Genomic DNA, 19,025 nt, shown 5'->3' with positions numbered 1-19,025 from the left:
TTCCTCCCACAGCCAGTAGCGCAGAAACCCCAATCCTCCAGCACCAGCAATGGCGATTTCTTCCTCCTCCGACTCCAACTCCTTCGGAGACTCTCCTTCTTCTTCCTCTTCCCCTTCTTCCCCCCTTCCTGCGCCGGCCAGAGCGCTGGCCCGCGCGTGCGGGCGAAGCAGAGGAGGGGGGAACTGGGAGCTGGGCTCCCACTGATGTGTGGGGCCCGGCTGTCAGCCCCCCTTAATGTTTTTTATTTATTATTTCGGCTGGTATTACATAAATGCTTTATAAATTGCAGAAAAATGATAAAAATGCAAAATAAATTTTGTTAGGGTTCTAAAATTGAGTTCTACAGAAGAAAAATACTTGGCATAGAAAATGTCACTTTTGCCCCTGCTAAAAATTCAGTTTGTGTTTAAGCTAGTTTATTCAGTACCGGTTGTTCAGTTGCTCTAAAAATTATGAAATTTATTCAATAGATTACTCTTGGTATGCGTAGTCCACTAAAAAATTTTCAGGTGCATGACCTATGTGCATGTTTGAGGATCTATTGTTGTTTGATTTTCTTTTCTAGGGTTAAAGTAAATACTTTTCTATATCAATAAATGTTGGTAATTTATTTATGCACTCCGTATCAGTAGTTTTTCATGATAGAAAAGTTGTGCTACTATATCCTTGCGGCTTGTTAAGTTTTTGTGTTTAGCTAGTTCCTAGCTTTAGTCTTTCTTTGTTTTCGCCGTGGCTAAGCAATGCCTTAGTGCTTATTTCTGTTTTTGGTGCACCTAGCTTTCTTAAAGCAAGTTTAGTAGTGTTGTTGAAAGGAAACACTTCAGGCTAAACTAGGTTGGAAACTGAACCCTCCTAGCAGTGCCATGTCATTCTTTTTGCTCGGTTCTCTTTAATTGCTCGATAAATGTTGGCCAGTCATGTCTCTCTTTTAACCTCATTGCATTGCATCGTTTTGAAATGCATCTCATCATGAGCACTCATGCATCACACTGTGTCTTTAACTGTTGCATGGCATTCTTTTTCATACGTGTAGACGCCGCGAACGAAGCCGTCTACGAGCTAGTTGCTGAGCCGGTCCAGGAGCCGCAAGCAGAAGAGCAGCAGGAGGAAGCCGTTGAGCACACTTCAGAAGAAGTTGCTAACCCCGCTGAACTGCAAGGCAAGCCCCGGAGCATAACCTTTACTTTTAGTATTCCATGTTTATCTATGTATTTGTGCATTTACATCTATAGGAATTGTATGAAACCCTAGTTTGCATATTTCTATAGGTACCTGTGAGTTTCAACTAGCGTGTAGGAGGCGTTAGAAATGCTTTGCTAAATAGGAATGCGATAGCAGTCGAGTGATATCCGGTCACTCGCGAGAGATAGGGCTGTGCTACTTGTTAAAGTTCTCGAGTATAGACCCGAAAAGAAAGAAAAGTGGAGACCGGACGAAGGCAAGTTGAAGTAAGGTTTTGGTATGAATGGAAAGTAAGTCTCCGTCTGTGTCAGTTGAGGACAGTACCGTTGTTGGCACATTGATCGAGGCTTGAACAGTACTGACCACATGCCGGGAGTAGGAGGTAGTCGAAGCCGGTAAGCTAATTTCCTGAATTGCAACAATACTTTGAACCACGACCTGCTATTCTGGGAGTGGAATGATGGCGGGTGTTGGAATGTATGTCACCTCCGGGTTCTCTGGGAGTTTGCCGTGAGGGACCCTTCACCCGGGTTTTGGCAAGCGTGATTCAGACATCGGGGTGACGAAGGGAACAGTTGACGTGTGTGGCCCGACGAGGTTTTCACGTGTCGTGTGAGTTAGGTCCATCTTGCAAGGTTAAATCGGATCGATTCGCCGTCTCTCTCGGATAAGAGAACCTTGATCTCTCTGTCACATCGTAGTAAGAAAGTGGAATGAGTGCAGAAGGGAAAAGGTTGGTTTCTGAGTTACCATGCGTGCTCTAGATGTTTAGGCGAATTTAGTTAATACTCGCTGTACTAAATGGAGCTAAAATATTGAAAGTAAGGATTCACTTCTAGCAGCCTTTCAGCAAAAGAACTCCAGAGCCAAAAAGCTTTGCATGTCTAGGTAATGGGCTAAGTATACCCAGAGTCGGGTAAGCCTTGCTGAGTATTAGTATACTCAGGGTTGTTGTTGTAACCCTTCTGAGCAGGTTGTGTCCCCGCTGACTTCGAGGAGGTCTGTGCGTCCTGGATTGGACAATCGCTTCCTCCTGGGTGGACCGTCGAGTGGGCCCGTCTTCCCCGTGAAGATCGGGCAGGTTGGCATCACATCGGTGGGCAGGATGTGGAGCTCACCTTGTATCGTCGTCGTGGTTATCGTATTGTATTTCGAACTCGGTCTTAAACTTCCGCTGTGTTTGAAACTCTGTCGTTTGTACTTAAAGCTTTTATGTAAAACCTGTGTTGTAAATTAATTTGAAGATTTCTGTATGCTGGTATCACCTGTGCTCGTCTTCGTGCGGGTCTGCTAGTGCAATTGTGATCCTGGAGTACAGTAGTGTCGGTGTCCCGACCCGGGGGCCTGGATCCCAACTAGTAAATGCTGGGTGTTTCCTCATCCCAGATGATGATGCAAGAGGCAATCACAGTAACGCACGGTTTTATCCTGGTTCCGGCCGCGGGGCCGTACATCCAGCAAAGGGGGTGTGCGAGGGCACTGTATTATCTTGCACCCGGAGTGCTTGTAGTAGGGGATACAAGCAAGGCGAGAGAGGAAGGGAAGCTCCCAAGTCTCTGCTAGGAGTGGAGTCGGTTGAGATGAGTGCTCAGTAGTGCTGAGAGTTCTCTTGGGAGATAGAAAACAGAGAGACCAGCAGACTAGAGTCCAGTTAGAGCCCAGAGAGGCTTAAAGGGGGTCCGCCTCCTCCTTTTATAGTCACAAGGAGGGGGCGGCGTACACGAGTGTAGGGGCGCGGAAGTCGTCATTTTCCCCCGAATCGCGGGTACAGTGGTCGAACACTGTAGGAAGTACACTGTGGGAAGGCGGCGCGCATTGCTGTTGTCCTGGATTTCGTCCTTGGTCCCGCGGGGTTGGCGCCGGTCGCCCTGCAGTGCCCCGGCGGTAGTAATGGCGCGAGTCGGCCCCGGACCCCCTGGTCGGAGTGCGGGCGTGCACACTAGAAGGTCCGGTGGACACGTGACGTCGCCGGACCCTTTCCTCAGTGGGGGGCGGGTCCGGAAGGTCGGCGGGAGCAGTACCGAGCCTGTCTTGTCCCGCGTCGCAGGTCCCAAGGCGCTGCTACAACGTCTGGGATGGCGGAGTGGTGACCAGAGTCAGCGGATGGGACCCCGGTCACATCTATTGTGGGAGTGGCGGCCTGACGCCGCCCGTCCTTTGAGCCGTGGTGGAGCGGCTGGCTTTTAATGCCTTCGTATGGCGAGCGTTGGGCGGCGGGGCTGTTTGTCCCTTGTGCCGAGGGGTAGCCTCGAGCGAGACGGAGATGAGTCACCTGCTCGAGGGCAGGTCCGCTACCCTTGAGCGAGGCGGAGATCGGTCACCTGCTCGAGGGCGGATTCGCTACCCTCGAGCGAGGCGGAGATCGGTCACCTGCTCGAGGGCGGATTCGCTACCCTCGAGCGAGGCGGAGATCGGTCACCTGCTCGAGGGCGGATTCGCTACCCTCAAGCGAGGCGGAGATAAGTCACCTGCTCGAGGGCAGATCCGCTACCCTCGAGCGAGGCGGAGGGTGTCCGGCGGGCCCGAGAGGGACCCTCGAGCGAGGCGGAGATCGTTCCGCGGGTTCGAGGGGGATGCGAATGGCCGCCCGCTGGGCTTCTTTGAGTCCCTTCCTTTCTTCCGAATGGGAGGCAGGTCGTGGGCCTTTATGAGCCCAGTTACTTTAACAGGTGTTTTGTGTTTTTAAAAGCGGTCTTAGTACCCCAATTAGGGTGTCCCTAATTGTGATACCCGACAGTAGCCCCCGAGGCTTTGGTTGAATCAGTAGGTTCGGCCAAAGGGTGATTCGGGGATTTCCCTTTTGACGTGATCTGTCAATGTCGCGCACCCGCCAGACGCGCCTGAGCACCAGCCCGGCGGATGTGACAACACGCCGGTCGGAATAGTACGCCCGTGGGGGGAGTGCTTCGAGGCGCGCGCCTCTTTGTTTGTTTGTTTGAAGGACAAGACGTGTCCGCGCGCTGAGGGGGGCCAGGGTGATGGTAGCGCCCGCTGCTTGGCAGCTGGTGCTCCCATCGCGCTGTCCAGCACGTAGGGCCTTGACCCCAGCGTTCCTGGTCGTCTTACGGTGCGCCGTTCGAGGGCATCCGGCCAGAGCCGATGCTGCATCGTTTAGCGTCTAGGGGATCAGCTCCGCTTTATTTTGCTTGGTCATGTCTCGGCGTGGGGACCGAGGACATCCTTTGCTCGTGGAGCGCCGCTTCGTCATGGGCGATACAAGCCTCCGCTCTTTGACAAGCTTGAAGCTTTGTGCCCGGCGCAGCTATAAATAGAGGTCGTGGGGTTCCCTTTCTTCTCCAGCCTCCCGACTATTTCTTCCAACATTGCCTAAATCTTGTAATGTTTCCTTTGCCTTTTTGTGACAGGCCCCCAGATGGGGTGGCCTGGCTTTTTTAGGCTTTTGGCGCTAGAAGAATGCTTGCGAGCGGCAGGGGAAGACCGGAGTGGGCGTGCGCTCCATCCCCCAGGCTCAGTGGGATCAGCAGAAGAGCATTGGGCCCGTGGGGTCATGCTTCTGCGATCGTCCCCCCCCCCCCCCCCCCCGGCGACAAGGTTGCTCTCGGTGAGACGGTGCGGAGGGCGCCGTCCGCCAGCTCGACCCCCCGCGTGGTCTTCGATGGAGGAGACGCTAGAAGAAGGCTTGCGAGGAGAGCGTCCCGCTGGACCTGTGAGGTCTGGGGGCTGCTTCTCGCATCCCTAGCAGCCTCGCTGTTGCGTCAGCTAGGGGCTCGGTGCCTTTCTGCGTCGCTCGCTCCTCCCCAAGACAGGGAAAATTGCCACGTAGGTGGCAACGTGTTTGTATCTTTCGATGGCTTCGCGCTGGTGACCCATTGTAATCTTTATTTGCATTGAGCAATAAAGTTCCCTTTCTCCTCTGCGGGGAGGATCCCCGAGGGTATAGGGATGTACATAGAGTCTCGACCCTCGAATATGTGTGAAGTTACCTTCGCGGGGGCGCGTCAGCGCACCCGTGGGTGTAGCCCCCGAGGCCTTGGAGGAAAGTTTGTGCTCGTCCAAGGGCTATAAACGTTGTCCCGCTGGGTAGCTTTACTGGGATGGCCGTCCAGCATCTTTTTCAGCCGGCATTGGCACTCTCAGTGCTGGTACAGCGGCCCGGCGTGCAGCTTAGCCATTAGGGGAACGTACGCTAATAGCGGTGGGTTCGGTTTACACGTGGAGCTTCATAAGTGACGGTTGTCGATTTATTCGAGGGTGTGGTTTTGAACCATGGTGTGCGAGGAGCCCCGAGCCTAGGCCCGTGTGAAGGCGTTCAGGGGAAACCCTCGACTTCGACTACGACCCTCGTCGCCCTTCCGCAGGGAGGAGGGGTGAAGCGCACCATGCTACCCATGCTCGGGCCGCGAGCTATGGCTGCTTCAGTGAGCTATTAGCGGGTTGTTCAAGCGGACGTCCGTGCCCCGTTCGATAGGGGTCAGCTCGTGGTCCGTAGACACGTCCTATAAAGCGCTTGCGAGGGTTCGCTAGGCGGGGCTCGGACCCATTCGATAGGGTCCGAGGGCTCGATGCTCTCCCTCGATGGGATCCCCCTTCTAGGCACCCTCGACTGGCCTTGAACACTGCGTAGGATATCTCAAACTCCGCGTTCGAGGGTAGCTTGTATGGCACATCCCTGCAGTCCCTGACTCTGGTGATCTGGGGCGCCTGTCGAACCCCCTAAAGGGCCAGGCTTCGACCCCCTGATCAGTAAGGCCTCGAAATGCGATTCCTTCGAGGGTAAAGGGACCCTATGAAGGAATATTCCGTCGTGATCTAAAAACGTCGCAGAGCCGTGAGCCACACGTGTGCGGGTCTTCCGCCGGTAGCGGGCGACGTGGGTGCGCCTTTTCAAGCGTCCGCCTCGGGCAGACGAAGCGGCGTGGGCGGCGGCTGACGGATGGGATAGCGCAACAGTCGCGCCGCGCCCGCCGGTTACCGTGCCGCATTTATTGTTGCGTGCGCGCGTGGGAGACTCCGCGGTCGTGGGGCCCATTAGTCAGCGATAGCAAAATCTACCGCATTCAATGCGGTAAATTTGGGGCCATGGCTGCGGATGCGCCCGTCATGGTAAAATAAATATGAAGAGAAAGGAGAGGTTTCGGGTTCACCTGGCCATTTGCCTTCATTCTGCTTCGCCTTCTCCGCCTCCCCTGCATCCTGAGCCCGCAGCCAAGAGCGGAAGGAAGAAGAGAAAGGAGGAAGAGAGAGAGAGAAGAGAGAAGGGAGAAAAAAGCGCCTTAGCCATCCAGAGCTTTCGCTCCCACATTCCCCTTCGAATTGAAGACATGTCGGACATCCAGGAGCCCTTGCCGTGGGGGAAGTTCTCCACCACCGTGGTGGTCCTGGAGCAGCTGGTCGCCAACCGGCTGCTGCCACGGAACCCAGACTTGGGGGCGCCGGCGTGGATTTCCCCGCACCCGGACGAGACCGAGCCGAAGCCCCCGCAAGGCTACGTCGTGAGCTTCTACTACGAGCGAGGCTTCGGCGTTCCCGTCAGCAGGTTCATGCGGGCCTTATGCGACTACTACGAGGTGGAGCTGCACAATTTCAGCCCCAATTCCATCTCGCAGGCGGCGGTCTTCATCGCCGTCTGCGAGGGGTACCTCGGCATCGAGGCCCACTGGGACCTCTGGGTCCATCTGTTCCGCGGCGAATTCTTCGTTGAGAACGCGCGGAACCAGCCGAGGCGGTACACGCGCGCCGGTGGCCTGACGCTCCACGTCCGCCCGACCCGGAGGAACCTTTACATCTCGAGCAAGATGACGACGAACAACGCCGGGTGGAACCGAGGGTGGTTCTACTTTCGGAACCACAAGGACGCGCTTCCGGCGTTCACTAACAAAGTTCTACGGGAGCGACCGCCGAAGTGGGACTGGGGGGTGTCGCCCCCAGCGCAACAGGCCAAGCTCGAGGGCCTCACCGACGCGCTGGTGCATCTGGTGAAGAAGGGGCTGATGGCAGCGGCCGTCATCGCGAACTTCCACCGGCAGAGGGTTATCCCTCTCGTGGAAAAGGGCCCTGCCGATTTTCGAGCTCACCCCCGGGAGCAAGGTTGAAGGCTCGAGGACGTCGAGCAAGCTTCTCTCCCACACCAACGCCGCCCGGAGGGGGAAGTACGCGGTGGCAGAGTTCCCCAAAAATCCTGCAGATCTTTGGAGGATCAAGATGCGCCCCGAGCCGGGGTATATTTCCCTGGTAAGTTTTGGCTTCGAACTCGTCGTGCGTCACGTAGTTCCCCTTTCCTGACCCTGTCTTCGGTGTGTTTTATAGGGGTTGAGGTGCGGCACCTCAAGGCCCCCGGTCCCAGAACAACGCCTGATTAATCGCCTCCACGCGGAGAAGATGAAGAGGCGGAAGGATGCGGCGGAGACAAAGGCCGAGAGGAAAAGGAAGAGGAAGGCGAGTCACGACAAGGCGTGCAAGCTCGCTCGCGCGGAGGGGAAGCCGCAACCCGCCACACTCGAGTCCTCGGAGGAGGACGAGGAGGAGGCCTCGGACGCCGAGGACCACGCTCCGAGGAGGGACGGGGAGGGCGCGAGCCCCCCTCCGTTCTACCTGTGGGACGAAGAAGAGGGAGCGACCGTGGCGCCAGAGGAGCCGGGGGCCGTAACGGGGTCATCGGCGAATCCCTCCCTAGAGGGTGCGGCGCGGGAGTCATCCCCGCCGGCGGCCGTCGAGGAGACGCCCGCGCTCCAGGTGCTGATCCGTGGCGACGAGGCTGCGGCGGGAGAGGAGTCGTCCGTGCTGGCAGCCTCGAGCCACCGGGCCAACACGAGGGGGCGCCTTCGGGGCAGTCTTCGAGGGACGGCTCGATGCCCCGGGCTCGAAGGAGCGCCACGAGGAAGCGGAGCATGAGTGCTCGATCTGGGTAAGCTTTTTGGATTTCGTTTTTTGTTACGTATTTGGTGGATTTCTCGATCCTGCTCCACTTGCGTCTCTCTATTTCCAGCCCTGGGGCCGTTCCCAAGGATGCAGTGTGGCTTGCCCCGGCCAAGGCTCTCAAGACCGGGGCACGCAGCACTCCGCACATGGCGCCGCAGCCCCAGCCCACCGTGGATCTCGAGGCGGCGGCAGCTAGGCTACGGGAGGCCGTGGCGCGAGGGGCCCAGGCGGCGCAGCAAGCTCGGGCACAGGAGGAGGTGGGTGACGCCGGCCAGGGCAGTGTCGGTGGCGCTGCCCTGGCGGCTATCGAAGTTGAGGCCGGTCAAGGCGACGTGGACAGCGCCGCCCGTCCAGATACGGAAGGAGAGACCGGTGGGTGCGCGCAGGAGCGCCCTGCCGACTGTGTGGAGGAGACCCTTGTCTTCGAGCCCTCGAGGGCCGAGGGCGGGGGCGTCGCGGAAGAGGGTACGGCGCCAGAGGCGCCGGCGGTGGAAGGAGCCCCTGCGCCGAGGCCCGCGGAGGCCCTGGACGAGGGTACCGTTGCGGTAGTGCCATAGCCAATGGCGCAAGGGGGTGTGACAGCGGTGGTGGAGCTGCCGGACAGCAGCGAGGAGTACGGGGAATCGATGGATCGACCCCGCTGCTGCTGCAAGCGCTGCCGCACACATCGCCGAGTTCGCGTCGGCCAGCGCGGGCGTGCTCGAAGCGGGGGCGTCCGAGGGGAGCCACCTCGGGGCGATCATCTCGTCCGAGGTCCCCTCGGAGTTCCTCCGCAAGGAGCAGGAGGAGGAGGAGGCCTGGAACAAGCAGATGGGCGTCGGTCGCGAGATCCTGCAGGCCCTCGACCGCGCCTATCAGCTCCATCAGAATGCGGATTACCAGGTCAGCCAGGTAAGTATTCCCCCCCCGGGAATTGCTCAGATTCGGTTTTAGCTTTCACGCGTCTTCACCCACGCCCTCCCCCTTTGCAGCAGCTGAGGGAGATCTCGCGCGAAAAGAGCGTCGAGATGAACCGGCTGTACTCCCAGCTGAGCCAGCTCGGGCAGCACAACGCCGAGCTGGTGCTCAAGAACATTCACGCCAACGCGAAGATGGCGGATCTGGGAGCGCGTCAGCAGGCGCTAGAGGAGGAGTTGGCACGGGTTGCTGGTGAGCGAGACGTCCAGAGGGCGGCAGCGGAGGAGAAGGCCCAGGAGGCCGAGGCACAAGCTGCCTAGCTGCAGCGCCTTCGGACGGCGCTCGAGGAGGAGCTGGCGCGGGTTGCTGGTGAGCGAGACGTTCAGAGGGCGGCGGCGGAGGAGAAGGCCCACGAGGCCGATGTAACACCACTGTGTTAATTGTGCTCGTTAACCACGTGTTTAATCGCTAATCCTGGCTTGAGCGCGTCGTTAGCGTTAACCGAGTCCGCGTGTTAAACATCTACTCAGCCGTTTTCGATCTCGTTTTTGTCATCGAACCGAGCTCCAAATCAACTTCCGCCCAAAACGAAAGTTGTAGATCTTTTAATTCTCTACAACTTCTATTTTGGCCAAATTTCATGTTCCCATATGGAATTTTGAGTTTCAACTGGTCAAAAATCGAGTCAAAAATCATCAAACGAATGAACAGAGGAACTCCAGTGCTCAGCACTGTGCATGCCCGCGCCCATACCGGCGTCTAAACGCCGGCGAGCCACTCCACGCGTCGTTCATCCCGGCGATCCTCGCGTCCGAGCGCCGCTCTTCTCCTCGCTAGGTCGAGAGGCTTCCAGTGCAATCCATTCCGATCCCCTTCCTCGCGCAGCGAGCGGACTGAGTGAACCCTAGCTCGTCACTCGCAGCGCCGGCCGTCGTTCGTCGCCCGGCCGTCGTTCCTCGCTCCCCGATCCTCCCGAACCCTGTTTCACCTTGCCCTCCACCTCCTCCGCCTCATCCCGTGCCTGATTGAGTTGTTTCCCGGCCGAATCGGCCTAGCACTGAGCTCCAGACCGCGGCCGCCATTGTCAACCTCCGTCAAGCTCCGCCCCGAGCTTCGCCCCTCACGTCGACGACCCCCTTCTGGCCGTCCTCCGCGCAAAATCGATCCACGGTGAGCTCGGCCGCAACCCTATCTCACTCCCTGATCTTTTCCCCGCCCAAATCCGGCGCTACCGCCGCCGGTTCGCCTTCACGCCGCCGCGGAACGCGCCGCGCGCCGCCCGCTCCCGCCGCCGCCTTGCGCGGCTGTGGCCGGAACACCGCCGCCGTCGCCGCGCCGCCGCCCCAACCCGCATGCGCTGCCGCCGCGCCCCGCGCCCATGTTCCGTGCCCGCGCCCAGGGCCCCGCCCCGTGCGCGCCGCCTGCCGCCCGAACCTCCGGCCGCCCCGGGCCACGGCTCGGCCAGCAGCGCCGCCGGCGGGGAGCGCCGCCGCGGCTGCTCGGCCGCGCCCCGCGCGTGCGGACGCGAAGTAGAGGAGGGGGGCGAGCTGGGCCGGCGCCCACTGCCTTGTGGGGCCCGGCTGTCAGCCCCCCCTTTTTACCTTTTTAAAGTTTCTCAATTTTAGTTATTTTGGCTGAAACCTTCCAAAAAGTGTAGAAATTTGTAGAAAAATCCAAAAATTGCAAACCCAATTTTGTTAGGTTTCTAAAATCAGGATCCTCTGAGGAAAAATAGTTGTGCAGGTCTTTTGTCACTTTTTCTCTGCTGAAAATCCGGTTTGTGTTTAACCTAGTTTATTTTGTACCACTTGTTCTATAACTCTAAAAATTATGAAAAATTTGTAGTGGCTTAGTTCTTGCATGTGTAGTTCACTGAAAAAGTTTCAGGTGCTTGTTCTATGTGCAAGTGTTTGGATCTATTTGTTGTTTAATTGCTTTTCTAGGGTTAAGATAAATGCTTTCGATCGTCATTAATTGTTGGAAAAATTCTGTGGCATGCTTTACTGTCTTCATGTTACACTGGTTAATTGTGTTGCTAGATCATGTTTGCAAGTTAGGGTTTTGCTTATAGTTTGCCCCTAGCCATGCTCTTTTCGTTATTTAAGTGTTGTTAGTTGTTTTTGGAAGGAAACACTTCAGGCTAATTTTTTGTGTTGATCTTTTCATCGCATCGTAAGTGGTCATGCATTGCTCTGTGTCCTAACTGTTGCATGATATATTTTATTCGTGTAGACGCCACGAACGACGCTGTCCACGAGCTAGTTGCTGAGCCGGTCCAGGAGCCACGAGCTGGAGCGCAGGAGGAGGACGCCGTTGAGCACGCCCCCGGAGACCTAGTTAACCCCGCTGACCTGCAAGGCAAGCCCCGGAGCATAACCATAATTTAAATTATTCAATGTTTATTTAAGTATTGTGCATTTATGCCCTAGGAGTTGAATGGAACCATAGTATGCATGTTTTCCCTAGGTACCGTGGGCCTATACTAGTATGCAGGTGTCGATGGAAATGCTTTGCTAAATAGGATTTCGGTAGAAGTCGAGTGATTACTGTCACTCGCGAGTTTAGGATCTTGACCCCTTAGCTTTGGCTTGGAAATACGTTGATGAGTAAAAAGAATTGGAGACCGGGCGGGAATGAGTTGGAATAGATGAGAAAATTGAACTTCCACCTGTGTCGATTGAGGACCGTACCGTTGTTGGCCCTGATGACCGAGTTTGAACAGTACTAATCACATGCCGGAAGTAGGAGGTAGTCGAAACCGGTAAGCTAATTACCTAATTTGCAACGATACTTTTAATCGCGACTTGCTACTCTGGGAGTGGAATGATGGCTGGTGTTGGATAGTATGTCGCCTCCGGGTTCTTCGGGAGTTCGCCGTGAGGGACCCTTCACCCGGGTTTTGGCAGACGTGATTCAGACGTCGGGGTGATGATGGGAACAGTTGACGTGTGTGGCCCGACGGGGTTTACGCGTGTCGTGTGAGTTAGGTCCACCTTGCAAGGTTAAATCGGATCGATTCGCCGTCTCTCTCGGTTAAGAGAACCTTGGTCACTGCGTCACATCGTAGTAAGAAGTGGAATAAGTATTGAAGGGTAGCGATGGAATGCTTTACCTGTTGTTCTGAAGATTAATCTAATCTACCATGTGTGCTCTAGATGATTAGGCGAACTTAGTTAATACTTGATATACTAAACGGCGCTAAAAGATTGAAAGTAAGGATTCACTCCTAGTAGCATTTCCGCAAAAGAACTCCAGAACCAAAAAGCCTTGCATGTCTAGGTAATGGGCTAAGTATACCCAGAGTCGGGTAAGCCTTGCTGAGTATTAGTATACTCAGGGTTGTTGTTGTACCCTTTTTAAGCAGGTTGTGTCCCCGCTGATTTTGAGGAGATCTGTGCGTCCTGGATTGGACAGCCGCTTCCTCCAGGGTGGACCGTCGAGTGGGCCCCGTCTTCCCCGTGAAGATTGGGCAGGTTGGCGTCACATCGGTGGGCAAGATGTGGAGCTCACCTTTTATCGTCGTCATAGTTATCGTATTGTATTTCGAACTCAGTTTTAAACTTCCGCTGTGTTTTAAACTCTGTCGGTTATATTTAAACCTTTTATGTAAAACCTGTGTTGTAAATTAATTTAAAGACTTCGGTGTGCTGGTATCACCTGTGCTCGTCTTCGTACGGGTCTAAGTGCAATTTGTGATCCTGGAGTACAGTAGTTTAATCGGGATTTTACCCGACAGCCTGTCAGGTTACACCGTTTTAAGTGCACAGTAACTTGATTAAGTATTAAGATGATGGTTAGTGCATTTAAGCCGGTTTAATTTGGACGGTGCCGCTACAGCCGAGGCACAAGCTGCCGAGCTGCAGCGCCTTCGGACGGCGCTCGAGGAGAGGGCTCGCGAGGCGGAGGTGCAGAGCGCTGAGCTGCAGCGCCTCAGCGCGACGCTCGAGCAGCAGAAGGCCGAGCTCCTCCATAAAGAGGTGGCTGTGGTCGCGCTCACCGGGACCCTCCGGGAAAAGGGCGAGGCCCTCGAGGGGAAGGAGGTGGCCCTCCAGAACATGGAGGCCACTCTTAGAGAAAAGGAAGCCTCCTTGTCCTCGCTCGAAGAGGCCGCCCGAACCCAGAGGGAGGAAGCGCAGAAGAACATGGCGGGTGAGTACCTTCGATTTTTCGTCGATTTGCTTTCTTTCGTGGCTAATGTCGATTTCCTTTGCTCAGAGCTGAGGCAAAAGGTGGCGGACGAGACCGCGGCGACGGAAGCGGTCCACACCGCGCTCACGGCGGCACAGATGGAGTTTGCTGAACTGGAGCAGACCGCCGTGAGCGTGTGTCAAGAGCTCGAGGGGGAGGGTGCCGTCTCGGGTAGTTCGGTGATCAGCCGCCTGCGCGCGCTGGGTGGTCGGATTGCCGAACATGCCAAGAGCACCTTCCGCCTCGGTGTCCTGCGGGCTCTCGCCGTGGCCTCGACGCATTACCTCATGGATCTCCAGAGGGTGTCGTCGGGGTACGTCGTTCCCGATGATGCAGATGCGGACGCCGCGTCGGTCATCGTGGATGAAGCTGACGCAGCCGCGGAGGAGTTCGCCACCGTTCTCGCTGAGAAGCTCGAGGCATACATCCCTCCCATCGCCGAATTCGACGCCCCTGAAGATCCGCAAGGGGGGATGGTAGCCTGTAGGAAAGTTGGGCCTCGAAGCCCATTGTAAGTAGATTAGTGTTTATATCATAGTCGTGCTTTGTAATCGCATTCTATGAGTATAAAAGATGTTTCGTAATTTGGATGTGTGGCCCGTCGAGGCCTTGCGTGTTCGAGTCTGTGTTCCTTTACTTTATTCCCGTGTTCTTGTATGCGATTTGGACGACGTCTGCGAGGGGGTTCGCGTTCATAAGCAACGTAGGCGTAGGGTGGTGAGGAGGGTGCCGTATCCCGGAGGCGTAGGTGGCCCCACGACTCGGCCGGCCCCGTACCGTAGTTGCTTATGCCTCGCGTGCGTTTTTTCCATGGATACGAGAAAGTTAGGGTGATGTTTGTGGAATGAGGCAATCGGCAGGGAGAGGCGTCGCAAGCTGGGAAGAGGATTGGGCTTGGGGGATGCGTGATGACAGATTTTGGGCCGTGTGAGAGTAGTTGGGGCGGTAGTGGGGAATTATAGTTCGGCTAAGACCAAGAATTATGGTGGGCTAAAAAATTGACTGAATATTGAGGTGGAGGAGAGAGAAGAGGAGAGAAAAAGAAAATGAGCTATTAGGTTACAGCCAGCTTCGATACAAGAATCAGAAAATTTTGTGAGATAGACAAATGGGCTATGTATTTATGGTGGAGAGATAAACTATTATACAAATAGGATGAGAGATGAGCTGCAAAGATTCTTGCAGCCAGCAATAGGCTAAATCATTTGCCTTGCTCTAATGAAAACTTTTTGGGCTAAAAAAGAGAGGTTGGCACTTTAATAGCACGTTTGGTTGAATACCTTTTAATTCAATGGGCCCCATCACAAATGCCAACGGGATAAGGTACAAGAAGACAACGACAAATCAATGCCTACAAGATAAGGAAATGGAAGATCTGAGCAAATAAAACAGAAAATAGATAAGGCAAATAAAAATACTAAGGTCATTTCTATCTCATGTGAGCTGTTCACGCTATTTTATCAAGAGTAAAATATACCGTGGGCACTTGAACTTGCAGCGCTGTGTCAAATAGATTCATAAACTCAGAAACCAAACATCTAGCCCCTCGAAGTTGTTAAGATGTTGATAAAACAGTATAAAGCCTCAACGTCTTTCGTGTACTTAATATGCTGCTTTATACTTTTTTATCGACATCTTAACAACTTCAAATGTAAAAACTCAAAACTATAAGAATCTATATCGTTAAAAGTGTTAAAATTTTGGTATACAAAGTGTCTTCATTTGACAACAAACAAAAAAATATATTAATTTTCTAATGCGACAAGCAAAAGTACGCGATTATTATGGTGCTGTAATTTTATATAATTTTTTTGATCACCTTAACATCGTCAAATGAAAAAATTCAAAACTAGAAAGTTGTAGATCTCGTCGAGGGCTACAATTTTCATATAAAAATCATCTTCGTCCCATGTCGTATCGAAGAGTTACGATTTTTCGAAGATTCAGCCGAAATAAATTAGAAAAGGGAAAAACAAAACCGTAGTTACTATAGCAAATCCGGGGTCACTGTAGCAAATCCCGGCCGCACAGTGCCGTACAAGCCATACAAAACCGGGCTGGACCTGGGGTGAACGGGTTCGCAAATTCGAGGGGCTAGATATTTGGTTTCTAAGTTTATTGACCTATTTGACACGACGCTGCAAGTTCAGGTGCGCACGGTGCATTTTACTCTTTTATTAACATTTGAGAGTATACACATACCCTCAATAACCAACTTTTAATGCTAATTTTATCTACAAATTGAAAAAATACAATTTAAAAATTAAATGAAAAAAAAATAAAATTTGTACTCAAAGCTTAAAAAACAAATTTACATTATTACAAAATAAAGAACGAAACCTTATAACAAATCTAGTCGCGCAAATGCACGAGTGGCCCACCTAATTAGATACAATAACTACTACAGTACTATGGTTACGGAGATGATTTTATAATTAGATTTTATTTAATATCTTTAATGAGTAGTCAAAGCTGCGAAAAATTTCACCAAATTTTTTTTCACCCCAAATCAAACACGCCCTTGTTTCGGGCCCGTCGCATCATTCAGATCCGAATTTATTGGCTCGGCGCAGCTGCAACGCATATGCAAGCGCGCGTGCGTAGCGTGGTGTCCAGCCAGATTCGGACATAATGATAATATATATGCTATCCTCATGGAGAAGAAGAACGCCATGAATGAATTATCTGACCTAACAGCCTAACCAATCCAGCCCACGGCGCCCTGTGTGTCGGCGCGCCAACCACAGCGCCGATCTGAGGCGAAACGTACAGCGGTACAGGGATCAAATCCTGCTTCCAGCCACGAGCTTTTGAGTGAAATCCGTCAAAGGGATGTCTAAATATCAGAACACTCGAGCCAGTGTTTCTGTTCATCGTCGTTGAATTTGCCAAACCCCGACGAAACGACGATACAATCGTATCACAAGAACCCAAGCACGGCAAAGACGTCTGTAAGTCCAAGAGCGATGATATACAAACTAGAAGTAATATATTACAGCAGATCGAAAAACAAGCCGGCCGGTCCAAGGGTTTTCCGTTTTCAGCAGCAGCAGACGAATATATTACATGATCAGGAGAGAACGTACGAGCGAGAGGAAGATATTATAGATCAAAAAAAGATGCAAGAAAAAAAGGTAGAACACGTACAAGCAGCAGCAGAAGCAAAAAAACAAAAACTCTCTATAAATTAAGGGTTCTATAGATGTCAGTCTCTTCCTCCTCCTCCAGCTCCTCTCCTCATCCTAGGCAGCAGTGTGACATCGACTCGCAGCAAGCAAGCATGCATCCATGATCCATCCATGGCGTCGGTGCGTCTAGAGCTTCCTCCTGCAGAGCGGGCAGGACCCGTGCTTGATCAGCCAGCCGTCGATGCACGGCACGTGGAACACGTGCCAGCAGTCCGGCAGGCTCCGCACCTTCTCCCCGACCTGGAAATCCTGCACAACCAAAACCATCCATGAGGGAAGAAATTTGTCATCAAATTTGCATCGTTCCATGCGTGCAGCAGTTTATTTTTTATTTCTGGATGTGATGATAAGGTAATGTGCTAGAGCATGCAGAGATGTTCAGAGTTCTACGGACCTGAAGACACACTGAGCAGCCGGAGAGGTCGCCGACGGCGTCGCGCTTGTACTCCTCGGTGATCCAGGACTCGGGGAGCTTGTCGATGGACGCCCGCGGCATGCCGTTGGTGGCCTCCACCTCGAACAGGTCCGGCGACTCCCTGAACGGCGACGAGTCCACCGCGTTCATCTGCAATGGCAGAGGCATGGAACGGAAGCATTGCATAACCTCATTGATTCAGCGAAGCACATGATGCATGGCGTGGTGTGGATCAACCGACCTGGCTCCGGACCACCCGCTGCACCGCCGGATCGACCTTCTCCCGGACGAGCCTGCCGGTCAGGAGGCTGTAGATCACGTTCAGCTGCATCACAAAGGCCAGCACATTTCTGTCAGAATCCAGGCATGATACCAATTCAACAGCACAAGAGATGTGCAGTTCAGAGATGATGCCTCAGGACCACGTTCATTTTTTTCATGAGCTATAGATCACACAACAAGGCTATGCTATAAAGAACTCAGAGACTGCTTTGCAACAAATATCTTACATTCCTATACTAGCTGCTAAGGTAGGAAAAGTTCAGCCTGACTCTTGGGCAGCAACACTATAGTAAATCCACAAGAATTTGGTGCAGGCAGGAATTGTTCCCAAACCCTCAAAAAAAATCCAAATGGATCTTGCAGGCTTGAAGACGTCATTAACCACTGGAAGAGGGCAACACCATCAACAAAATCCATGCATCATGTAAACTAACAACTAATCAGCAACACATGCCGACATGCACACAGGAACAAGCAAGCGCACGCAAGCAATCAGGTATGCAGTTACGAGTTGCTGTCCTACTCCCAGCTACTACATGCTTCTTGTGCTCGTGCCTGCCAGTAGTATCTTCAAAAAAAAAATGTCTTCAGATGAGACTGTCGTCAGCTAGCTAATCACCGATCCATACTCAGTGTTCAGTACTTGGGGCTCGGGTGCTTACCACATAGAGGATGCTCCAGATCCCGGAGCGGCGCGCCTGCCACAGCCGGATGGAGGAGTCGACGACCTCGATGGAGACGAGCGCGCCGGTGATGGCGCCGATGCCGGTGCCGCGGAACAGGCCGCTCTCCGTGGCCAGCCCGATCAGGCCGCCGGTCACCGCTCCCAGGAACAGACCAGCTGCATGCATGCATGCATCAAATGAGCTTACTTCTTCTTCAATTCAGTGGTTTCGAATTAATTTGCAGTATCAACATGCAGAAATGAAATTGCTAAGTAGTATAAAGAAGATAGATGATTGGTCTATGGAATTACTGCGCCAAATTAAGCATAATCACAGCCATCAATTCGTATGTTTCAGGCCAAAAATCTGACAGTTTCAGTAAATCAGTGTTCAGTGGTGGGGAAGAACATGGCTCTCAATGTGTTTCAGACAATGCTTATTGTGTACTAACAGTTGCTGTTTCAGGGATGAGAGGCAGTTTGTGGTGGTGTTAGCGAAAAGGAGGGTTTTTTTTAGCGTCGAAAGGGAGGTGGTTGTGAAGTTGGGAGATTGTAACCAATCCATTGATGTAGTGGTACTAACAGTTGAAAGTTGGCAGCGTGTTAAATCGTGAAGAAGGAAATTGGGGGGAAAATGACAGCCACAATCAACTAAAACTTCAGAGGCCGATGAATAAAAAGCCAAAAAAATTTGCACCGAATTAGGCTAGAAGATAAGATGGGACAGAAACCCCAAAAATCAAATAAAATCCAGAACTTTAGACAAGCAAGATGGCACACGCCCAAATCGGAGACCGAACTTGACGAGATCAGAGGAGGGCGGGCCTGGAATCCTGCAAAGTTGCTGGACCGAAGGAGCGAAGAGAAGAAGAGGGTGAGCCGGTAGGAGAGGCGAGGGCGTCGTAGCAGCAGCGTACCGATGGCGAAGATGAAGGTGATGACGCCGCGGCAGACCCTGCGCACCATCCTCCTGCCCCTGGTGGCGCCCCTCCCGCGTCCGGCGCTCCTGGCCAGCGACGACAGCGACACGTTGCTGGAGCTCCGGGGGAAGGAGAAGGAGCCCACCTGCGGCTGCGGCTGCAGGAATGCGCCCGACGGATCCATGGCTCAAGCCTCCTGCTCCTCCAGTCAGTCAGTGAATCCTTCCGGTCAGCAGGAGGCAACGCTGCGGCGGGAGCGGTTGGGAAGGCGAGGCCGGCGGGTGACGCTGACGAGTGACGACGCCGCAGCAGCAGCAGCAGCGGGTGAGGCGAGGCGAGAAGCAAAGGGGATGGGATGGAGAGTAGTAGTCGTCGCAAGCAAGTAGAGGGGGTGGTGGCTTTTATTTAT

At 53.6% G+C, this 19,025-nt stretch overlaps 1 protein-coding gene across 1 annotated transcript; it reads right to left on the bottom strand.

The window, feature by feature from the left end:
- Positions 1-16,114: 16,114 nt before the first annotated feature.
- Positions 16,115-19,025, bottom strand: LOC120668844 (NEP1-interacting protein-like 1). The gene is made up of 5 exons (XM_039948640.1): positions 18,614-19,025; positions 17,695-17,873; positions 16,992-17,075; positions 16,730-16,900; positions 16,115-16,584 (listed from the first exon to the last, which is right to left on the bottom strand). Exons 1-5 carry the CDS (start codon positions 18,798-18,800, stop codon positions 16,462-16,464), a joined length of 744 nt encoding a protein of 247 aa, XP_039804574.1. The 5' UTR covers positions 18,801-19,025; the 3' UTR covers positions 16,115-16,461.

Source organism: Panicum virgatum, chromosome 4N (genome assembly GCF_016808335.1).
Source record: "Panicum virgatum strain AP13 chromosome 4N, P.virgatum_v5, whole genome shotgun sequence".
NCBI classification, from domain to species: domain Eukaryota; kingdom Viridiplantae; phylum Streptophyta; class Magnoliopsida; order Poales; family Poaceae; genus Panicum; species Panicum virgatum.
Note: the sequence above shows the minus strand (reverse complement) of the source record. Positions and strands in the feature narration are given on the sequence as shown.

Excerpts from the sequence above, each read along its gene's own strand:
- LOC120668844 (XM_039948640.1), bottom strand. The coding sequence starts at position 18,800 with ATGGATCCGTCGGGCGCATTCCTGCAGCCGCAGCCGCAGGTGGGCTCC. Across the intron at positions 16,901-16,991 it reads AGCGGGTGGTCCGGAGCCAG|ATGAACGCGGTGGACTCGTC; the intron begins GTCGGTTGATCC and ends CTGCCATTGCAG. Across the intron at positions 16,585-16,729 it reads GCTGCTCAGTGTGTCTTCAG|GATTTCCAGGTCGGGGAGAA; the intron begins GTCCGTAGAACT and ends TTGGTTGTGCAG.